General features: G+C 43.0%; 1 protein-coding gene across 4 annotated transcripts in view; it reads left to right on the top strand.

The window, feature by feature from the left end:
- Positions 1 to 23,369, top strand: part of PPM1D (protein phosphatase, Mg2+/Mn2+ dependent 1D) — a 71,987-nt gene extending 48,618 nt beyond the window's left edge. For 3 of the 4 annotated variants that reach the window (XM_008271185.5, XM_089317323.1, XM_089317322.1), the window contains 3 exons: positions 11,325 to 11,515; positions 16,917 to 17,159; positions 21,888 to 23,369. In XM_008271185.5, coding sequence (XP_008269407.4) covers positions 11,325 to 11,515; positions 16,917 to 17,159; positions 21,888 to 22,445 — 992 coding nt within the window. In that variant the 3' untranslated portion in view covers positions 22,446 to 23,369. Of the gene's footprint in view, positions 1 to 34; positions 245 to 11,324; positions 11,516 to 16,916; positions 17,160 to 21,887 lie in introns of those variants that run through there. The other variant, XM_089317325.1, reaches the window with a different exon arrangement.
- The last annotated feature ends 340 nt before the right edge of the window (positions 23,370 to 23,709 follow it).

The following is a 23,709-nucleotide window of genomic DNA, read 5'->3' as shown; positions in this document are numbered from 1 at the left end:
AAGTAAATAATTTTTTTTTTTTTTTTTATAAAAGGGAGCTGGATTGGACACACAGCAGTGGGGACTGAAACCTCTGATGTCAAAGTAGGAGGCTTAACCTGCACCATTCTGCTGACCCACAAATTTAAACAAAAAAACTTCAGGGGCCGGTGCTGTGGCGCAGTGGGTTAAAGCCCTGGCCTGAAGTGCCGGCATCCCATATGGGCACTGGTTCTAGTCCCGGCTGCTCCTCTTCCCATCCAGCTCTCTGCTATGGCCTGGGAAAGCAGTAGAAGATAGCCAAAGTCCTTGGGCCCCTGCACCCATGTGAGAGACCCGGAAGAAGCTGCTGGCTTCAGATCGGTGCAGCTTCTGCTGTTGGGGCCAATTGGGGAGTGAGCCATCAGATGGAAGGTCATTCTCTCTGCCTCTCCTCTCTCTGTGTAACTCTGATTTTCAAATAAATAAATCTTAAAAAAAAAAAAACTTTTATTAGTTTGTGGAGTTAGTCTTGTTGTATGATACTTTCTGGGCCCATAGAAAATTAGTTGCTAATGCTTAGCACCACTCTCATGGCTTATGGCCATTTTTCTTCCAGTGTTTTGGGAATCAGAGCATTCTTCTCATCATAATTGGTACCCTTTAGGCACTCAGGATAATTACTCACGAACAGTGTGTTAGAGGAACCTTCTAGTGGCTGCTGGTGGAATTGCACATGAATTTTACAAATCACTCATTGAACAGTTTTTTTTTTTTTGTTTTTTGTTTTTTGGTTTTTTTTGACAGGCAGTTAGACAGTGAGAGAGAGACAGAGAGAAAGGTCTTCCTTTTTCCGTTGGTTCACCCACCAAGTGGCTGCTACGGCCGCTGCGCTGTGCCGATCTGAAGCCAGGAGCCAGGTGTTTCCTCCTGGTCTCCCATGCAGGTGCAGGGCCCAAGCACTTGGGCCATCCTCCACTGCACTGCCGAGCCACAGCAGAGAGCTGGAGTGGAAGAGAAGCAACCAGGACAGAATCCGGTGCCGCAACTGGCGCTAGAACCCGGTGTGCTGGCACCGCCGGTGGAGGATTAGCCTAGTGAGCTGCGGCGCCGGCCCAGTTTTTTGTTTTTTTTGAGTGCAGTATGCTGGAAGCACTGCTGGAAGTGTACAAGCATGTGATCTTTGCTCTTACGGATCCTACAGTCTAAGGAAGGGGAGAAATGTACCTTAAATGAACACAAAAACAAAAGATTTTCAACTCTTAACTAATTATGTATATGTTAATGAGAACTTAAAATAGGTTTATTTTACTTAGAGAGGCCAGAGTAGTGATGATTAAACTGAGATTAGTACAGTTACTAGAAGATGAGAGAGAAGGAAAGTGTTGTAGGCATAGTAATAGCATTTGCAAAAAGCTTTGTGGTAGAAAGAAGCATGATTGGGGGTGGGCGTTACGGAGCAGTGGATAAGAGCTGCTGCTTGTGTTGCTGGCATCCCATATCCAAGTGCTGTTCTGAATGCTTTTGGCTCAGCTTCCAGTGCAGCGCCCTGTTGATGTACCTGGGTAGGCAGCAGATGATAGCCCAAACTCTCTATTTGTAGAGTGAACCAACAGATGGAAGAATATCCCTCTCTTTCCTTACCTCTGATGCTCTGCTTTTTAAGTAAATAACTAAATCTTTAAAAAAAAAAAAAAGGCATGATTATATGAGACTGATACAGGCCAATATGCTAGAAAGAGATTGGGGAGTAAGTGATATGGGTAAAAAAAATACTGCATCTTATAGGCTGTGGTAAAGAGTCATGTCCTTATCCTGAGAGCGGTAGTCAGCTAGTATGGAGTTAAGAGTGGGAAATGTATAACTAGATTTGTGTATTTGTAAAATTGTGGTACCATAGATAGAACATGAAATGTTGTCTTTCCATTTTTAAAAAAACATTTATTTATTTATTTGAAAGGCAGAGTGACAGAGATCTTAGATCTGCTGGTATATTCCCCAAAAGGCAGTAATGACTGGGGCTGGTCCAGGCTGAAACCAGGAACCTTGAATACTATCCAGGTCTCCCATGTAGGTGGCAGGGGCCCCAGTGCTTGGACCATCATACACTGTTTCCACAGGCATGTTAGCAGGTAACTGGATTGGAAACAGAGTTATCTGTGACTTTAGCCCTTACTCGAGTTATAGTGTTCCACAAGCAGCAGCTTAACCTGCTCCAACATCACACTAACCACTTGATTTGTGTGTGTGTGTGTTTTAATTTTATTCATTTTTTAAAAGATTTTATTTATTTGAAAGAGTTACCGAGAGAGAGAGAGAGAAGAGAGAGAGTTCTTCCATCCTCTGGTTCACTCCACTGATGGCTGCAACGGCCGGAGCTGTGCCAATCCGAAGCCAGGAGCTTCTCCTGGGTCTCCCACATGGGTGCAGGGGCCCAAGGACTTGGGCCATCTTCTACTGCTTTCCCAGGCCACAGCAGAGAGCAGGATCAGAAGAGGAGCAGCCGGGACTAGAACCGGCACCCATATGGGATGCTGGTGCTTCAGGCCAGGGCTTTAACCCACTGCGCCACAGCGCCAGCCCCTAGATTTGTGTCTTAAGGAGATAATTTTGATGTGTGTGTGTATATGTGTGAGTGAAGGTTTTGATAAATAGCAGGATTTCTTCAAATTAATCTATTTGAAAGGCAGAATGATAGAGATGTCTTCCATCTATGGTTTCATTCCCCAAATGGCTTGAATGGCCAGGACTGGGCCATGCCAAAGCTGGAGGCCTGGAACTCTCCTCTGGGTCTCCCACGTGCGAGCAGGGAGCTGGGTCAGAAGTGAAGCAGTTGGGCACTCCAGTGAGATGCCAGCATCACAAGTGGCAGATAAACTGCAGTGCTGGCCCCATGATTAGCTGTTTTGAGAACGGAATTAGAACAAAAATTGTTGGGAAGCTACCAATAGAGAGGGCTGCTGAAATTTTCTAGGAATAAGGACTACTGGGTCCCTGTGACCTGCTGATTGCCATGTGCCACTGGAGCTAGTGGAGATGAGCTGATTGGAACCAGAGGAAACAACTTTTCTTTTAATGTTGCATTAGCGCCCTCTACTGAACATAAAAGGGAAAAGGCCATTGAGCAGGCAACTAACCATACCTAGCAATGTTCAAAGGGCCTCCTTTCAGAATCAGTATAAATGACATTCGTCATACTATTTTGGTGTACAAACAGAAGGCCAACAATAAAAACTTGACCTGATTCTTACACTTACTAGTTATTTGATCTTAAATAAAACCACATGGATTCCTTGAATTGAAATTCAGATTCTAGGGACATTTGCTAGCAAACTTAAATCAATGTGATCATGTTATAACAGGAATAAGTTAAAGTATCTGAATAAAAAAGTCCATAAGTCTAAACTGATCCTAAAAAATAGATTCCCCCCCCCCAAAAAAAAAAAAAGGAAGGGTGGGAGGCTGGGGACATTGTGGTGTAGCGGATTAAACTGCTGCTTGTGACACTGTTATCTCATATGGGCACTGGTTCGAATCCTGGCTGCTCCACTTCCGATCCAGGTCCCTGTTAATGGTCCTGGGAAAGCATCGGAAAATGGCCCCTGCACCCATCTGGGAGACGCAGATGGAGTTCCAGGTTTTTGGCTTTGGGCTGGCCCAGCCCCAACCATTATAGCCATGTAGGGAGAAACCAGTAGATGGATGATCTCTGTCTTTTTTTCCTCTCTTTGTAACTCTGCCTTTCAAATAAGTAAAATCTTATTTTTTTAAAAAATAACAAATAATAATAAGTAAACATTTTTAAAAACATAGAAGAGGGAAAGAACTTCTTTACAAAAATAAGTGCTTGGGCTCCTGCCACCCAGGTAGGAAACACAGATGCAGTTCTAGGCTCATGGTTTTGTCCTGGACCAGCCCAGATCATTGTGCCTTTTGGGGAATGAGCCAGCAAATGAAGATCTCTTTCTGTCTTTTTCTCTATCATTCTGCTCCCCCTTACCCCCCTTTTATTTTATTTTTTTCTTTTGTGAGCAGAGCAAAATTTATTTTGAGTCAGAAATCTGCCACAGCAGCCAGGAGCAGGACTCCAAGAGAGGAAGACCGAGAAACTGGTTGAAGTGGAGTCTTTTTTTTTTTTTTTTTTTTTTTTTGACAGGCAGAGTGGACAGTGAGAGAGAGAGAGACAGCGAGAAAGGTCTTCCTTTGCCGTTGGTTCACCCTCCAATGGCTGTCGCGGCCAGCGCACCGCGGTGATCCGAAGGCAGAAGCCAGGTGCTTCTCCTGGTCTCCCATGGGGTGCAGGGCCCAAGCGCTTGGGCCATCCTCCATTGTACTCCCTGGCCACAGCAGAGAGCTGGCCTGGAAGAGGGCAACCAGGACTAGAACCCAGTGTGCCGGCGCCGCAAGGCAGAGGATTAGCCTAGTGAGCCGCAGCGCCGGCCTGAAGTGGAGTCTTTTAAGCACACTTTGGGGAATAGTCAAAGGGCAAAGACAAAACCCAACAAAAGGCTGGATCTGCCTCTTAAATAAATAAATTGTTTTTAAAGATGGGTAACTAATATATGTAGGTAGAACATTCTAATTCATCCATTTATAGTCGTTATAGTAAAAATTGATTCATGGAAGAATCATCAAGGAAGCTGAAACATAGCATATTTCACACAGTCTAAAACCATCACTCTTCAGATTACCCATCAGGTTAGAGAAAGAAGAAGGCAACTTGATAATACCAGTAGACAGTGCTTTAACCAAATAACCGAACTTAGAATTGCCAGTAATAGGCTCAGTATTCCCGCTCATATCATACACTGAGAAGGACTTCAGCAATGTAGTATTTTGGCCAGAAACAAAGTTTAACCTGGATACAAGTCCATATGTAGCATGAGAATGAAGGAAAACAATCAGACAAATCCAAATTAAAAATTATTCTGTGTAATGATTGGTTGCTTATTTATAGGTAATAAAATTATTCTGGGTACAACATGACTTTTAAGGGCTGGCGCTGTGGCATTGTGGGTAAGGCCACTGCCTATAGTGCTAATGTCCCATGTGGATGCTGGTTCAAATCCTGGATGCTCACTTCGATCCAGCTTTCTGCTATGGCCTGGGAAAGCAATGGAAGGTCCTTGGGCCTTTACACCCATGTGAAAGAAGCTCCTGGCTCCTGACATTGGATCGGCTTAGCTCCAGCTGTTGCAGTCATTTGGGGAGTGAACCAGTGGGTGGAAGATAACTCTATCTCTGCCTCTGTAACTCCACCTTTCAAATAAATAAATAGATCTTTTAAAAAATGGCTTTTAAAGCATAACAGCTATATGTAATAAATGATTCTTGACTGGATCTTGGATATTAAAATGCATTATTATGATAATTCGAGAAATTTGAACATGCACTTTATATTATAATAGCTTATCATTAGGAAATTTTGGAATTATGTGATTGTGGAGGGGAACATCGTCATGTATAGAAGATAAATGCTGAGGTACTACTGTTTGGAGATGAAATGTTTTGAGTCTATAACCTAATTCACATGGTTCAACAAATAATTTTTTTTAAAGATTTATTTGTTTACTTGAAAGGCAGAGCTACAGAGAGAAAGAAGAGACAGAGAGATCTTCCATCTACTGGTTCATTCCCCAAATGGCTGCAGCAGCCATATTGAGCTGGTCTGAAGCCAGGAGCTTCTTCCGGGTCTCCCAGGTAGGTGCAGGGGCCCAAGTACTGTCCTCTGCTGCTTTCCCAGGCACATTAATAGGAAGTTGGATCAGAAGTGAAGCAGGGGCTGTTGCTGTGGCATAGTGGATAAAACTGCCACCTGTAGTGCTGGCATCCCTTATGGGCACCAGTTCAAGTCCCAGCTGCTCCATTTCTGATCCAGCTCTCTACTACGGCCTGGGAAAGAATTAGAAGATGGCCTAAGTGCTTGGGCCCCTGTACCCTCTGGGGAACCTGGAAGAAGCTTCTAGCTCCTGGTTTCACATCAGCGCATAAATTTGGGGAGTGAGTCAACAGATAGAAGACCTCTCCATCCCTCCCTCTCCCCCCCCTCCACCTTTCTCTCCCTCTCTTTAAAAAAAAAAATGGAGCAACCAGGATTTGATTCAACACCCATATGGGAATATGGGATGCTGGCATCGCAGGTGGCGGCTTCACCTGCTTTGCCACAATGCCAGCCCTCAACAAATAATTACAAGCATCTTATAGACAGATCTCTGCATTAGAAAATCATAAAGATTTTCCCAAAAACTTCTGAAATTAATAAACAAATTAAGCAAGGTTACAGACTCCAAATTCAGCATACTCTTTTTTTTTTTTTTTTTTTTTTTTAAGATTTATTTTGTTTTTATTTGAAAGGCAGGGTTAGAGAGAAAGGGAGAGACAGAGAGGTTTTCCATCTACTGGTTCACTCCCCAAATGGCTGCAACAGCCAGGGCTGTGACAGGTCCAAAACAGGAGCCAGGAGCTTCATCCAGGTCTTCCTCATGAGTGCAGCATCCCAAGCACTTGGGCTATCCTCTGCTGCTTTCCCAGATACATTAGCAGGGAGCTGGATTGGAAGTAGAGCAGCCAGGACTGGAACTGTTGCCGATGTGGTATGCTGGCACTGCAGGCTGTGGCTTAATCTGCTGCGCCACAGTGCTGGCCCTTCATACATTTTCATTTGTCAAAGATAGTGATTCTTCTTTGGATTTGTTCTTTTGACTATTTGAAAAAAATAACTGAAACTGGGAGTGAGGGCCCAGTGCTGTGGTATAGCAGGTAGAGCCTCTGCCTACAGCGCTGGTATCCTGTATGGGTGCAGATTAAAGTTCCGGCTGCTCCACTTCCCATCCAGCTCCCTGCTAATGTGCCTGGGAAAGCAATAGAAGATGGCCCAAGTACTTGGGCTCTAACACCCATGTGGGAGACCTGAAAGAAGTTCCTGGCTCCTGGCTTTGGATTGGCTCACTTCCCAAATGGCCTCAACGACCAGTGCTGGGCTAGGCTGAAGCCAGGAGCCAGCAGCTTTATCTGTGTTTCCCATGTCTGTGCAGGGGCCCAAGTACTCGGGCCATCTTAAGTTGCTTTCCCTGGCACACTGGTAGGTAGCTGGGTTGGAAGTAGAACAGCCATGACTCTAACCCACGTCCATATGGAATGCTGGCAGTGTGGTGACTTAACCCACTCTATGCCATAGCACCAACCCAGGGAAATGAGAATCTTCATGACATATCCTTTTGTACCTTTTTTGTTTTTGTACTGTGAATATATTGCCTTTTTAAGTAAAGGAGCAATTCTATTTAAGGAGGTTAAGAACCTAGAGATTAATGTTTATATGTGAGAAATTGTGACTCTTCTTCAAGGCCATATAATCTGCATTAGAGTGAAAATTAGAATTTCTTTTTTTTTTTTTTATCTAGATTTCAGTTTATACACATTAGGAATTCAGCTTTTATAAATTTATCTTCTTATTTGGAGTTGCTGTATCATCTAAATAATAAGAAAAATGCTTTTGAAAGTTTTTGTCATCATTTATGATTTCTGTCTTAACTATCTCTGTGGTAATTTTTATTTGCTGTTAGAGGAAATGTGTCTTTGTGCACTGACATGGATGATAATTAGTTTTTAATAGTCACATGTGTTCTTTGCTGCTTTGGAGGTTGAATTTGCCTGTTTAAATAACTTAATTTTAGCAGTGAATTTTAATATTTTGGAGTGGCGTAATCGATTTAAATTACTCCTTCCTTGGGCTCAGAGCATGTTTGAATTGGCTGGTATTTATAATGGGAGCTAATAAAGAAGCTTAAATAAGATAGGGTAGGGACAAAGAGCTTCCCATCATTTAATAAAAAACCAGCTGAAAGTGAGGAAAAGCTATTTACTCTCTTGTCTAAAAAAATGCTTTAGGGGACCGGTGCTGTGGTGCAGCGGGTTAATGCCCTGGCCTGAAGCGCCGGCATCCTATATGGGCGCCGGTTCTAGTCCCAGGTGCTCCTCTTCCAATTCAGCTCTCTGCTATGGCCTGGGAAAGCAGTAGAAGATGGCTAAAGTCCTTGGGCCCCTGCACCCGCATGGGAGACCCGGAAGAAGCTCCTGGCTCCTGGCTTCGGATTGGAGCAGCTCCGGCCATTGTGGCTATCTGGGGAGTGAACCATCGGACGGAAGACCTCTCTCTCTCTCTCTGCCTCTCTTCTCTCTGTGTAACTCTTTCAAATAAATAAATAAATCTTAAATAAAAGTATTAAAAAATGCTTTAGTTTAGGTCTTCTAAGTTCTTCACAACAAATAGGATGAAATTAATGTTTTTTCCTTTCTATCTGTTCTTCACTTCTTGGGAGAAAAACAAGACTTTATATTTTTTCACTTTTGTAGTTTTATGAATTACAAAAGAGTTTATTTCTATAAATTATTCTTTTCCTTTCTACTTCAGTTTTGTTTTTGATGGCCTGGGTTAACTAATAGTTCTTATTTCTTTCTGTTTTTATTTTTTAAATAAAGCTAAAATATTTTTAAAAATTTGCGAAGCAGAAAGACCAGACTTATATTGGCTAACTAACTACCCAAATACACAAGGCAAGAGTAAGGAACTAGGAATGCAATCCAGGTCTCCCATGTGGGTGGCAGAAACCCAATACTTTATCCATCGCTGTTGCCTCCTAAGGCCTGCATTGGTAGGAAACTGAAACCAGGGACTAGAGCTGTGAATTGAACCCAGGCATGTATAAAATATTAGTATTTTTTAAACATTTTTATAATTTTACTTGAAAGGCAAAGTTAGAGGGGAGAGACAGAGAGCGACATCTTCTGTTTGCTGGTTCATTTCCCAAATGGCCGCAACAGCTGGAGCTGTGCCAGACTGAAGCCAGGAGCCAGGAGCTTCTTCTTAGACCATTTTCCACTGCTTTCCTAGGTGCATCAACAGGGAGCTGGGTCAGAAGTTGAGCTGCTGGGACTCAGACCGGCACCCATGTTGGTTGCTAGTGCTGTAGGTGGCAGCTTAACCTGCTATACCGCAGTGCTGGTCCCGAGACACAGGCATCTTAACCACTAGATTAAATATCTACTCCCTGAGGTTTATTTCTGATAGACCTAAATGGCAGGAGTTGAGACATTGTTCTGTGTGGCAGTTATCAAGGAAGAGGTTTGGTACTCATATGGAAAAAAAAAATCTTTCTGGGTATGGTAGGCTAAGATAATGAAAATACTCATTACCTCTGGAATTTTCTTCCAAGTAACTGGCACTCATTCTGTAAATTTGATGTAAGCTCTTTGTGGACCTCAGGTTAATCAGGAGGTTTTCAGATAACCACAGGTCAACTTCTCCTCATCTTGTTCTTTTTCTTCAGAATTATCTTGGCTAATCCTGACCCTTTTTGTGCTCTTCTCTATACATTTCGTAGTCAGCAAGTAAAATGCTATAAAAGTTCTGGGTTCTGGTTGGCATTACAGTGCTTTATAGATTATCTTGGAAAGAACTAACATCTTTATAAAATTAAAACTTTTTTTTTCTGGAAATTTAGTTTGTTTCTCCATTTACTCAGATTTTTTTTATGTTTCAGAATATGATTGTATAAATTTCAAAGAGTTTGTGGAAAATAGAATTAAAAAGAAGTTTATTTAAGGCCGGCGCCGCAGCTCACTAGGCTAATCCTCCACCTAGTGGCGCCGGCACACCGGGTTCTAGTCCCGGTCGGGGTGCCGGATTCTGTCCCGGTTGCCCCTCTTCCAGGCCAGCTCTCTGCTGTGGCCTGGGAGTACAATGGAGGATGGCCCAAGTCCTTGGGCCCTGCACCCCATGGGAGACCAGGAGAAGCACCTGGCTCCTGCCTTCGGATCAGCGCGGTGTGTCGGCCGCAGTGCGTCGGCTGCGGCGGCCATTGGAGGGTGAACCAATGGCAAAGGAAGACCTTTCTCTCTGTCTCTCTCTCTCACTGTCCACTCTGCCTGTCAAAAAAAAATAATAAAATATAAAAAAAAAAAAAATCAGAGGTTTGGCGGGTTTAAAAAAAAAAGTTTATTTAGGTGCAAAAAAATTGAAATCTATGCTTAAGAAGAAAAAATTTCATAGATAATGTGTATTGTGGAAAATTGTGCATGGATTTCAGAGGGTTTTTTTTGCACCAAAATAAATGTACCATTAAAAAATTTTTTTTTAAATTTTATTTGGGAGGCAGGAGAGAAACAGATTTCTCACCTACTGATTCTACAACAGCTGAAGTTGGGCCAGGCCAAAGCTAGGAGCAGGAACTCATTCTCGGTTTCCATGTGAGTGTTAGGGACCAAACCACTTGACCCATAACCTGCTGCCTCCCATGGTGCTCTTTAATGGGAAGCTGGAATCAGGAGTGGAAGACTAGGCACTCCCTTAGGGGATGCAGATATCTTAAACACTAAGCCAAATGCCTACCCCATTTTCAATTCCATTTTTCCATGAACTTTTTTATTTTTATTTTTTCTGTTTCTTTTTTTTAATTACCATAAAATTTTTTAAACAAATATTTTATTTATTTATTTATTTAATTTAGTTATTTGAGAGGCTGACTTACAGAGAGGGAAAGACAGAGTGAGAGGGGAAAAGGGGGTGGGGAGGGACCTTCCATCTACTGGTTCACTCCCCCAAATGGCCTCAACAGCCAGAGCTGGGCCAATCTGAAGCTATGAGTTTCTTCTGGGTTTCCCATGTGGGTGCAGGACCCTAAGTACCTAGGCCATTCTCTGCTACTTTCCCAGATGTATTTGCAGGGAGCTGGATTGGAAGTGGAACAGCTGGGACTCAAACTGGTGCCCATAGGGGATGCTGGTGCTGCAGACAATGGCTTAACCCACTGCAGCACAGCACCAGCCCCATTTTACTTTTAAGATTTTTTTTAAGATTTATTTGAAAGAGTTACACAGAGAGGTAGACAGAGAGAGAGAGGTCTCCCATCTGCTGGTTCACTCCCCAAATGACCACAATGGCCAGAGCTGAGCTGAGCTGAGCTGATTGGAAGCCAGGAACTTTCTCCGGGTCTCCCATGCCAGTGCAGTGGCCCAAGGACTTGGGCCATCTTCTACTGCTTTCCTAGGCCACAGCAGAGAGCTGGATCGAAAGTGGAACAGCCAGGACTCAAACCAGTGCCCATATGCTATGTCCGTACTGCAGGCCACAGCTGCGCCACAGCTCTGGCCCCAAACATTTTACTTTTTAAGTAAGGTATTTGATATTGGTATCTAATGGTTACCCTTTATCAGATTGAGGCAATTCCCTTTTGTTCCTAAGTTTTATAAATCATGAATGGGTTTTGAAAGTTTTAAAAAATGCTGTTCTGCTTCTATTAAGATGAACATGTTTTCTGCTTTCATCTGGCTTGCAAATAATGCCTGTTGGTTTTTCTTCCTTCCTGCAGGTGATTTGTGGAGCTATGATTTCTTCACTGGTGAGTTTGTGGTGTCACCTGAACCAGACACAAGTGTCCACACTCTTGACCCCCAGAAGCACAAGTATATTATCTTGGGGAGTGATGGACTTTGGAATATGATTCCACCACAAGATGCCATCTCAATGTGCCAGGACCAAGAAGATAAAAAATACTTGATGGTAAGAAATGATTTGATAATTTGGTGATGCTATTAAACACTGTTCTCATACTTTTGTCAGGGAACTTGAACTTAAACTAAGGATTTCAGCCTGGGTGGATTTTTATATTTATCTGGCTCTGCTAGTAGGCAAAATAGCATTTGAGGCTCTTCATCTTTAGGGCAATGAGATTGGAAATAAAGTAGATAACAAAAACACAACCGCTGGCCGGTGCCGCGGCTCACTAGGCTAATCTTCCGCCTTGCGGCGCCGGCACACCGGCTTCTAGTCCCAGTCAGGGCGGCGGATTCTGTCCCGGTTGCCCCTCTTCCAGGCCAGCTCTCTGCTGTGGCCAGGGAGTGCAATGGAGGATGGCCCAAGTGCTTGGGCCCTGCACCCCAAGGGAGACCAGGATAAGTACCTGGCTCCTGGCTACGGATCAGCGCGGTGCGCCGGCTGAGGCGGCCATTGTAGGGGTGAACCAACGGCAAATGAAGATCTTTCTCTCTGTCTCTCTCTCTCACTGTCCACTCTGCCTGTCAAAACAAAAACAAAAACAAAAACAAAAAACACAACTGCTAACTTCTGTACGAATAGCCCCAGACTTACTAGCCTAATGAAACCTTACCTGTCTGTTTTTTAAAATTGAGATATGATTCACATACCTTAAAATCACCTTTTTAAAATGTGTAATTCAGTGATTTGTAGTGTATTCACAAAGAAGTTACATCTCCATGATCATTAATTCCAGCATATTTTCTTTGTTATCTCCTAAAAATCTCATAGCCGTTGTGTTTATTCACTACCCTCTAGTGCCCACACTCCTGACAACCACCAGTCTTCCTGTCACTCTATGCCCATTTTGGATATTTCATATAAATGAAATATGTAACATGTGGCCTTTCATGTCTGGCAGCTTTGATACAGCATAATATCATGAGTTTTGCATGTTGTTGCTTATATCTGTATTTCATTTGTTCTTGTGACTGAATTATTTTCCACTGAAGGATTTAATTGCATTTTGTTATCTGTTCATTCATCAGTTTTCCACTCATCAATCTATTTGAGATAGACAGTAGTTCACAACCCCATTAGTTCATTCTCAATCTCCACAGTGGCTGAGGGTGGGAACTGCAAATGCCATCCAGATCATCCATGTGAGTGCCAGAAACCCAGTTTCTCGAACCATCACTGCTGCTGCCACCCAGGGTCTGCATTAGCAGGAAGCTAGGTAGAATCAGGAATGGGAGTCAGGAATTGAATCCAGGTAATCCAGTGTGGGACATGGGCATCTTAATTGTTAAGCTAAACACTGACTCAAGGTGTTGGATATTTGTGTTGATTCCATGTTTTGACTGTTATAAGGGACCACTGCAGTAAAAATTAATACACATGCTTCTGTATGGCCATATGTCTTCGGTTCCACGTGGGTTGCATAGAAACATGATTTTGTTTTCTTAAATAATTCCATGCCTACAAACAATCAGCAGTGGGAAAATTCTTTTCTTTTCTCCCTGATTCACTTGAAAATTATCTCCTTTATTCCAAGCAATGATAAAGAAAGAACCTGAAGAATGCAGGGTCAGTGGAGGCTTAGTGAACATCCAGAATGAAAAGTTTTGGTGACCGAATGTGGGCATTAAGCATATTTTAAGTACTTGTAATGATGAATGAATATTTTGTGAAGCAGGAAATAGACACGGTGATATTTAAGGGCACAAGGGAATATACTACTGTTATCTTGAAAATACAATAAGAGTTTTTACTTACTATGCCACAACACTGGCTCTGCCATTTTTTTCCCCTTAAGATTTATTTATTTATTTTTGAAAGGCAGAATTAGAAAGGGAAAGAAAGAGAGATCTTACATCCATTGCTTCATGCCACAAATGGTTGCAATGACCAGGGCTGGGCATGCCAAAGCCAGGAGCTTCATCTGGGTGTACCATGTGGGTGCAGGGACCCAATCACTTGGGTCGTCATCTGCTGCTTTTCCAGGCATATCACATTATCAGGCATCTGAATTGGAAGCAAAGCAGCCAGGAATTGAACTGGTGCCCATGGGGGATGTTGGCATTGCAAGCTGCAGCTTTACCCAGATAGCGAAAATATTTTAAGTAGTTATGAGTCAGGAAGAAGATTTAAAGTATTGGAGAAATAACTGATACTGATGAAATAAAGGTCTAGCACACACGGAACTACCTAAAATCAAAGGCACAAGAGGATTGGTTATCCTTGGAAAAGATGATCTCTTTAAAATGACTGGAACGGTAAATTTATATTTTGAGGTAAAAAGGAGGCAAATTAATGAATCTGTTTTAAATCACCTCTGTTCACTCATTCTACTAACACTAGGTACTAAGTTTGAGGGATGCAAAGGTAAAGAGAATGTGGCCCTTGCTCAGCACGTACCATATTATTACCAATGGGCTGTGAAAACAACCAGGTAGATTGTGAGGACTTTAATGGTAAGAATCATCTCAGTTTAAATTTATTTATTTATTTATTTATTTTTTGACAGGCAGAGTGGACAGTGAGAGAGAGAGAGACAGAGAGAAAGGTCTTCCTTTTGCCATTGGTTCACCCTCCAATGGCTGCTGCGGCTGGTGCGCTACGGCCGGCGCACCGCGCTGATCCGATGCCAGGAGCCAGGTGCTTTTCCTGGTCTCCCATGGGGTGCAGGGCCCAAGCACTTGGGCCATCCTCCACTGCACTCCCTGGCCACAGCAGAGAGCTGGCCTGGAAGAGGGGCAACCGGGACAGAATCCGGAGCCCCGACTGGGACTAGAACCCGGTGTGTCAGCGCCGCTAGGCGGAGGATTAGCCTGTTGAGCTGCGGCGCCGGCCTCAGTTTAATTTTATAAACTCAGTACCTAGTGTCTTGCATTTGGTCAGTGATTGTCAGATGTCAAAGAAATACTAAATAACATAAAGACTTATTTAATGGTTTTTGGAGTCTTTAATGATTTAAGAGAAAGCCTTTCAGTGGCGTTATGAGAACAAAAGCCATTTCAGTGGATTGGAAAAACTTACATTCATCAACACCATAGAATTTTTAGAACGAGTATTAAAGTAAGCTTTCAAGTAACAATATGAGGATTTTTTTTTTAAAGATTTGTTTATTTATTTGAAAGACAGAGCTACAGAGAGCGGTAGAGACAGAGAGAGATAGGTCTTCCATCTGCTGCTGGTTCAATCCCCAAATCACTGCAGTGGCCGGAGCTGAGCCAATCCGAAGTCAGGAGCCAGGAGTTTCTTCCAGGTCTCCTATGTGGGTGCAGGGGCCCAAGCACTTGGGCCATCTTCTACTGCTTTCCCAGGCCATAGCAGAGAGCTGGATCGGAAGTGGAGCAGCCAGGACTGGAACCGGCGCCAATATGGGATGCCGGCTCTGCAGGAGGTGGCTTTACCTGTTATGCCACAGTGCCAGCCCTTGCTGCTTTTTCTCAGTGCATTGCGGGGAGCTGGATCAGAGGAGGAACTTCCGGGAATTGAATGAGTACTCCTGTGGGATGCTAGCATCAAAGGTGGTGGCTTAATCTGCTGTGCCACAGTGCCAGCCCCAATTTGAGGATAATTCTTAAAATTTGTGGGAAGTGTAATTAAAAATAAGTTTAGGGGCTAGTGCTGGCTAGCACTTGGGCCCCTGCACCCATGTGGGAGACATGGAAGAAGATTAGGGCTCCTGGCTTTGGATCAGCCCAGCTCCAGCTGTTCCAGCCATTTGGGGAGTGAACCTCTCTCTCTGTCTCTCTTTCTCTTTGTAACTCTGTCTCTCAAATAAATAAATTTTTTTAATAAGGTTAGGTGGCGGTACTGTGGCACAGCAGGTTAAAGCCACAGCCTGTATCGCCGGCATACCATATGTGTGCTAGTTCCAGTCCTGGCTGTTCCACTTCCCATCCAGCTCCTTGCTAGTATGCCTGGGAAAGTAGTAGAGGATAGCCCAGGTTCATGGGCCCCTGTACTCATGTGGGAGACCCAGAAGAGGCTCTTGCGTTCAGCGTGACCTAATTTGGTCATTGTGGCCATTTGGGAGAGTGAACCAGCAGATGGAAAATGTCTTTCCTTTTCTCTCTATAACACTTTCAAATAAATAAATAAATCTTAAATGCAAAAAAAATTTTTTTAGTATAAAACTTTGAAATCCATGCAATTTTTTTCATGATAGGTGTTTTCCTTTTTTTTTTTTAAAGATTTATTTATTTACTTGAAAGTCAGAGTTACACAGAGAGAGAAGGAGAGAAGGAGAGAGAGAGGTTTTCCATCTGCCAGAGCTGTGCAGTTCCAAAGCCAGGAGCCAGGAGCTTCCTCCGGTCTCCCATGTGGGTGCCGGGGCCCAAGGACTTGGGCCATCCTCTACTGCTTTCTCAGGCCATACCAGAGAGCTGGATCGGAAGTGGAGCAGCTGGGACTTGAACCGGTGCCCATATGGGATGCCAGCATTGCAGGCGGCAGCTTTACCCGCTATGCCACAGTGCAAGCCCCTAAAGATTTATTTATTTATTTGAGAGGTAGAGTTACAGACAGTGAGAGGGAGAGACAGAAAGAATGGTCTTCCTTCTGTTATTTCACTCCCTAAATGGCCGCAATGGCTGGAACTGTGCGGATCTGAAGCCAGGAGCCAGGTGCTTCTTCCTGGACTGCCATGCGGGTGCAGAGGCCCAAGAACTTGGGCCATCTTACACTGCTTTCCCAGGCCATAGTAGAGAGCTGGATTGGAAGAGGAGCAGCCAGGACTAGAACCGGCATCCATATGGGATGACGGCACCGCAGGCGGAGGATTAACCTACTGCACCACAGCGCCAGCCCCTTCCTTGAGCTTTTTGAAGAGCCCTCATATGTACAGATTTCAAAAAGGTTTTGTAACATAATAAACTTACCTTTAATTCTATTTGCCATGAACTTTTTAAAGTACCCTTGTGTAATTACAAATCTTATGCAAACAAGGAGGAGAAAACATAGGAAACTGGGGAGACTTCATAGGAAGTTTCATGAAAGAGAGTGATATTTGCTTTCAACAGCTGGATGGACGTACACCAGGCCAAGGCCAGGAAACTGATCCAGATCTCTCACTTGGAAGACAGACTAAACCATTTGCACTGTCACTTGTCGCCTCCCAGGGTGTACATTAATAGAAAATGGAATCACAGTAGAGCCAGGACTTGAACCCAGGAACTTTTGATATGGGATACTTATCTTTGAAGCAGTATCTAAAACACTGTGCCAATTGTCTGCCCCATTAATATTTTTTAATGTAGTCAAGTACTGTTTAACATAGTTGTGGGGACTGTGGGTAATATTTGAATATTTGGAAGTTGTATATATTTTGCTAAACCAAACACTCAGTTTTTAATTTGATGTAGATATAGTCGCAGCTAAATCTTAGTTACTAACTTCCTCCTTGTTCTTTTAAATACAGGGTGAGCATGGACAATCTTGTGCCAAAATGCTTGTGAATCGAGCACTAGGCCGCTGGAGGCAGCGTATGCTCCGAGCAGACAACACCAGCGCCATTGTAATCTGCATTTCTCCAGGAGTGGACAATCAGGGAAACTTCACCAACGAAGACGAACTGTATCTGAACCTGACTGATAGCCCTTCCTATAATAGTCAAGAAACCTGTGTGATGACTCCTTCCCCATGTTCTACATCGCCAGTCAAGGTTTACAGCCTTATAGTTTTAATGTTTTGTTTTTGTTTTCTTTTTTCATTTGAGAGGCTGAGAGAGAAAGAGAGAGAGAGCCCCCGTGTGGATTGTAGTAACCCAAGTACTTGAGCCATTGCTGCTGCCTCCCAGGGTCACATTAGTAAGAAGCTAGAGTCAGATATTCCCATATGGGAGATGGTCATCTTCTTTTTTAAGATTTTATTTATTTGTTTGAAAGAATTACAGAGAGGTCAGGAGCCAGGTGCTTCCTCCAGATCTCCCATGTGGGTACAGGAGACCAAGGACTTGGGCCATCTTCTACTGTCTTCTGAGGCCACAGCAGAGAGCTGGATAGGAAGAGGGACTGCTGGGACTCAAACTGGCACCTATATGGGATGCCAGCACTGCAGATCGGGGCTTTAACCCTCTGTGCCAGAGCGCTGGCCCGGGATGGTCATCTTAAACAGCATCTTAACTAGGCTAAAAACCTCACCCTTAATGTGTTTTAATAGTTGACATTTCTTTGGTTAGTGTTGCTTGAAAATAATTTTTTCTTTTCTTTCTTTCTTTTTTGGTATATTATATGATAGGATTTAGGATTGGAACTAAGTTCAAGAAAGTGATTAATATTTGTATGCAAATTATTGTCAGAGACCTACCTTCACATCTGCTCCAGTCTGAAGACCAGGCATATACAACATGTAGTTCAAAAGCAATTATATTTTCTGAAGGATTTTAGTGTTTGGAATTTATTGATAACCTCTTAATGCTGTGATATTTGTAAAGTATTTAGAAGATCGTGAAATGCTTTTGTATACAATATTTCCTTTGAAGCCCATAACCCAGAAATAGTGCTGATATTATACCATTTTATATCAGCACTATTTGAGAGGAGATTGAACAGTTTGAACAAGATCAGACAGAATTAAGATTCAGTTGGACCTTACAATTATCAGACCTTCAAACTGATTGTCTGTTACCATGGATAAGAAACATCATTCGTTAGCCGGCGCCGTGGCTCAATAGGCTAATCCTCCACCTTGCGGCGCCGGCACACCGGGTTCTAGTCCCGGTTGGGGCGCCGGATTCTGTCCCGGTTGCCCCTCTTCCAGGCCAGCTCTCTGCTATGGCCAGGGAGTGCAGTGGAGGATGGCCCAGGTGCTTGGGCCCTGCACCCCATGGGAGACCAGGAAAAGCACCTGGCTCCTGGCTCCTGCCAGGATCAGCGCGGTGCGCCGGCTGCAGCGGCGGCCATTGGAGGGTGAACCAACGGCAAAGGAAGACCTTTCTCTCTCTGTCTCTCTCTCTCACTGTCCACTCTGCCTGTCAAAAAAAAAAAAAAAAAAAAAAAAAAAAAAGAAACATCATTCGCTGGCGCCATGGCTCAATAAGCTAATCCTCCGCCTTGCGGTGCCGGCACACCGGGTTCTAGTCCCGGTTGGGGCACCGGATTCTGTCCCGGTTGCCCCTCTTCCAGGCCAGCTCTCTGCTGTGGCCAGGGAGTGCAGTGGAGGATGGCCCAGGTGCTTGGGCCCTGCACCCCATGGGAGACCAGGAAAAGCACCTGGCTCCTGGCTCCTGCCATCGGATCAGCGCGGTGCGCCGGCCGCAGCGTGCCGGCCGCGGCGGCCATTGGAGGGTGAACCAACGGCAAAGGAAGACCTTTCTCTCTGTCTCTCTCTCTCTCTCTCACTGTCCACTCTGCCTGTCAAAAAAAAAAAAAAAAAAAAAAGAAACATCATTAAATGGTACCACAGTCTCCTTTTCACTAAGAACTCAAATTCTTAATTGTGTTTTCATCTCAGATTTTTCTTACCAAAAATTGTAACATTGGTAACTGATAAAAAGAGTGGCTAAAAGCCTGTCCTTTTTTTTGGGGGGGGGGGGGGGGAACAGGCAGAGTGGCCAGTGAGAGAGAGAGACAGAGAGACAGGTTTTCCTTTGCCGTTGGTTCACCCCTACAATGGCTGCCGCGGCCAGCGCGCTATGGCCGGCGCACCGCGCTGATCTGATGGCAGGAGCCAGGTGCTTCTCCTGGTCTCCCATGGGATGCAGGGCCCAAGGACTTGGGCCATCCTCCACTGCACTCCCTGGCCACAGCAGAGAGCTGGCCTGGAAGAGGGGCAACCGGGACAGAATCCGGCGCCCCGACCGGGACTAGAACCCGGTGTGCTGGCACCGCAAGTCGGAGGATTAGCCTAGTGAGCCGCAGCGCCGGCCTAGAATGTATTTTCCATAAACTGACCACTTAAATGTGAAATACAGAATAACTTTCTGTCATCTATTTGGACAGTTCTTTAAAGTGCCAAAGAACTTTAATTTGGATGATGTGATAAGTCAATACTTGAAAATTTATTATTCTGCTTTCTTTATTTTACTTCTCATATGTATGTCAGAAAATAAATATAATAAGATGAAATAGAATCTTTTAGTTTAGAAGTGAACAAATTGTTATACTAATTTTTTAGAGGAGTTTCTTGTCAGATTTTTTTTTTCCTAAAGATATATATATTTGTTTGAAACACATAGTAATAGAGAAAGAGGGAGATAGAGAGATTATCTGCTGGTTCACTCCCTAAATGGGTGTAATAGTCTGAGCTGTTCCAGGCCAGAGCCAGGACCCCTGTTCTCCATCTGGGTCTCCAGTATAGGTGACAAGTGTGCCCAAGTAGTTGAGCAATCTTTGGATGCTTTCCCAGGGTCATTAGCAGGGAGCTGGATCAGAAGTGGAGCAGCCAGGACTTGAACCTATGCTCTGATAATTGGGATGCCATTATAGCAGCCTGTGACTTAACCTAGTATGCCACAACACCAAACCCTTGCCAAAGCTTTCCTTTCTCTAAAAACCCTTAAATAATAATTCAGATTGAAACATTTTAAAGTCTCCTCATTGTCCTCAAAGCTGTGAAGGACCTTATGTTTAACTTGGCTATTTCTGACTGTTGAATATATCCATGACTTTGATGTTTTCTGATGCATTTGAAAAACTGACCTTTAGGTGGAATAGAGAAGGAGACATTAAGGGTAGGAGTCAGGTGGGCAAATGAGAGGTATTAATCTGTGAATAAATACCCTTAATATTGACCTGAAGGGGCTGGTGTTGTGGCATAGCCAGTAAAACTGCCTGTGGTGCCAGCATCACAGATGGGTGCCAGTTTATGTCCGGGCTGCTCCACTTCCAATGCTCCCTGCTAATGTACTTGGGAAAGTAGCAGAGATGGCCCAAGTGTTTGGGCCCCTGCACCCACATGGGAGACCTGGAAGAAGCTCCTGGCTCCTGGCTCCTGGCCTCAGACTAGCGTAGCTCTGGCCATTGCTGCCATTTTGGGAGTGAACCAGTGGATGGAAGATCCTGTCTCTCCCTCCTTGTAACTCTGTTTCTCAAAAAAATAAATAAATCTTTTAAGGAAAAAAAAAATCCTGAAGTTCCCCAGGTGATTCTCATACATTTAATTGAGTTTCTCTAACCATTCTCAGTACAGTCCCTTGTGTCCAACTTTTCTCAAATCATAGAACTGTGTATAGTGTGATCAGGGTACAAAGCAATGTGTATCCAGAGTTCCATTATGATATAGTTACTGTGATGTTCTGTGTCACATTTTCTATACCACTAAATATTCAAAAGTTAGAATTTTGGAAGTAGAAAGTGAACATACAACCCTCCGCCCCCCAACATTTGTTACTTATAGTGAAAGCACTCTGTTCCAGTGGTTAAGCTAAATAATTTGTCACAAGGTCATCATTCAACCTCTAAAATTATTTTTGTCATTTTTGAAGAGACCTGTAAATCTTCCTATCTCTGAATAGAAATCTACTCTTTTTTGTTCTAATTACTTTATCCTGTTAAACTTAAAATGTGTTTATATAGGCTTTGTTTGGATTATCAGAATATTATGTTAATGGCTTCTCAAAGCGGTTTGTCTGTGTTTATATAATAATAAGGCATATTTCATTAGCATTGTTATTGCCATAAACAAAATTGCAATTTAAGCAGAAATGTTATATTTTTATGTTTTCATGTTTGCACAAAGAATGGGTGTATTAGGATAGTGGAAGAGGGGCTGGCACTGTGGCGCAGCGAGTTAATGCCCTGGCCTGAAGCGCCGGTATCCCATATGGCGTTGGTTCTAGTCCCAGCTGCTCCTCTTCTGATCCAGCTCTCTGCTATGGCCTGGGAAAGCAGTGAAAGAAGGCCCAAGTCCTTGGGCCCCTGCACCCGCGTGAGAGACCCGGAGGAGGCTCCTGGCTCCTGGCTTTGGATTGGCACAGCTCCAGCCATTGCAGCCAGTTGGGGAGTGAACCATCAGATGGAAGATCTCTCTCTCTCTCTCTGCCTCTCCTCTCTCTGTGTAACTCTGACTTTCAAATAAAATAAAACAGATAAATCTTTTTTTTTTAAAGGATAGTGGAAGAGTAAATGTGTTTTTGTAGCAATTTTGGGTTGTGTTTTGAAAATCTTACTCCTTAAAATTTCTTATTTTTTGTTACCTGTTAATATTTGTGACCACATGAATTATTTCATCTATTGCTCTGAAAACAAGGTTCAGTGTCATTGTTACCTTAATATTGCCATCCACCTGTCCAGTTTCTCCCCCATAGTGCCTTGCAAATAATTCAGCAGCTGCATGATGAATGAATGAGTCATGTTTTTGTCATCTTAGATGTTTTATTACAAGCCTCACACAATGGGCTTGTTGTGTTCTAGGATAAATAATTTCTTTCTTTTACCTTCTTGTTTTTCAGTCACTGGAGGAGGATCCATGGCCAAGGCTGAATTCTAAAGACCATTTACCTACTCTGGTTCGTAGTAATGCCTTCTCAGAGAAGTTTTTAGAGGTCCCAGCTGAGATAGCTCGAGGGAGTGTTCAGGCCATGGTCAGATCGTCGAAAGATCCAGAGCCATTTGAAGAAAATTGCACTAAAGGCCTGACTGTAAGGATACACGATTCTTTGAATAATAACTTGTCTGTTGGCCTTGTGCCTACCAATTCATCAAATACCATCTTGGACCAGAAAACTGTCAAGATAGCAACTCCTGGTCAGATGAAAGCCCAAGAAGTTGAAAGAACTCCTCCAGCAAACTTTAAAAGGACTTTAGAAGAATCCAACTCTGGCCCCCTCATGAAGAAGCACAGACGAAATGGCTTAAGTCGAAGCAGTGGTGCTCAGCCTGCAAACCTCCCCACAACTTCACAACGGAAGAACTCTGTTAAACTTACCATGCGACGCAGACTTAGGGGCCAGAAGAAGATTGGAAATCCTTTACTGCATCAGCACAGGAAAACTGTTTGCGTTTGCTGAAATGTTATCTGGGAAATGGGGTTTTTCCAAACTTAGGATGTAATAGGGCTTTTAAGTTTGGTGCCGAACTTGAACTTTTTTTAAAGGGACAAAATAAAAAGAGTATACAGTTTGACATTTTGGAATTTAACAGTTTTATCCTGGCCTTGTACTTATTTGTATTATAAATGTGAATTTTGTAGATGTTAGGGAATAAGTTGCTGTAAAATGTGTGTAAATTTGTATTCTTCACACAAACTCAGTTTCTTCCTCCAATACATAGTAATTGTGACAACAGGGCTAAATGTTTTAAAAAAAAATCAGAAGAATCTATTAGATTTTAGAATTACATTTAATCTTTTTTAAAATGCTTATTAAAAATTTGTATAAGCCACTTGTGATGAAACCTACACAACTTTTTAAGGTAAATTATTAAGCAGATGGGAAAAGTGATGTATTTTCATAGTGACTTGTGTTCCACTGACTGTTTCCTAGAGACTACTAGTGTCTTTTAAAAGTTATTTTTTATTTCTAATTTCCTAATTCAGAACTAAATTTTTCCTAGAAGTGTTGAGCCATGCTAATATAGCTGGATGGTAATCTCCTTGTCCCAATTAAAGTACTATGCAGTATCTTTCTTAGTAGCATTTTTCTAAAACATTAATCAGATTTTTCACTAATCTTTGGCATAGAAGGAGGTATGTTTGCCTGAAACAGTGCCCTTCTTAATTTTCCCAGGCCAGTGGCATTATTTGGTCTTAAAGTAGTTACCCATTCTAGTGTTTGCTTAAAATATGTGAAGTTTTTCTTGCTATTTCAATAACAGATGGTGCTGCTAATTCTCAACATTTCTTAAATTATTTTATATCATACAGTTTTCATGGATTATATATGAGTATATGTTAATTCATCTAATAAATCAGTGACTGTTCTCATGTTGCTGAATTTTAGTTGGTGGTTTCTTTTAATGCACAGATTAATGTTCTACTTTGCCATGACCATGCTTTAGATTAGGGTTGGGAAACCTTTCTGCTGAGGGCCGTTCAGATATTTATAATGCACTCATATGTGGATCATACAAAATTATCAGCTTAAAAACCTGCTATAGACTTACTGAATTTTGAGTCCCACCTGCAGCTGCCTTGGCTGGGCCAGACCACATGACTTTACAGGCCTGATATGCTTGTGGACCAGCCATTTCTCTACCTCTGTTTTAGAGTAACAACTTAAAATACATAAAATGGAGATGGGCATTGTGATGTGGCAGTTAAGCCTCTCTTTGCAA

This window comes from Oryctolagus cuniculus, chromosome 17 (assembly GCF_051225735.1).
Source record: "Oryctolagus cuniculus isolate XC-2025 breed Fujian yellow rabbit chromosome 17, ASM5122573v1, whole genome shotgun sequence".
NCBI lineage: Eukaryota > Metazoa > Chordata > Mammalia > Lagomorpha > Leporidae > Oryctolagus > Oryctolagus cuniculus.
This window is presented reverse-complemented; position numbering and strand designations above follow the sequence as displayed.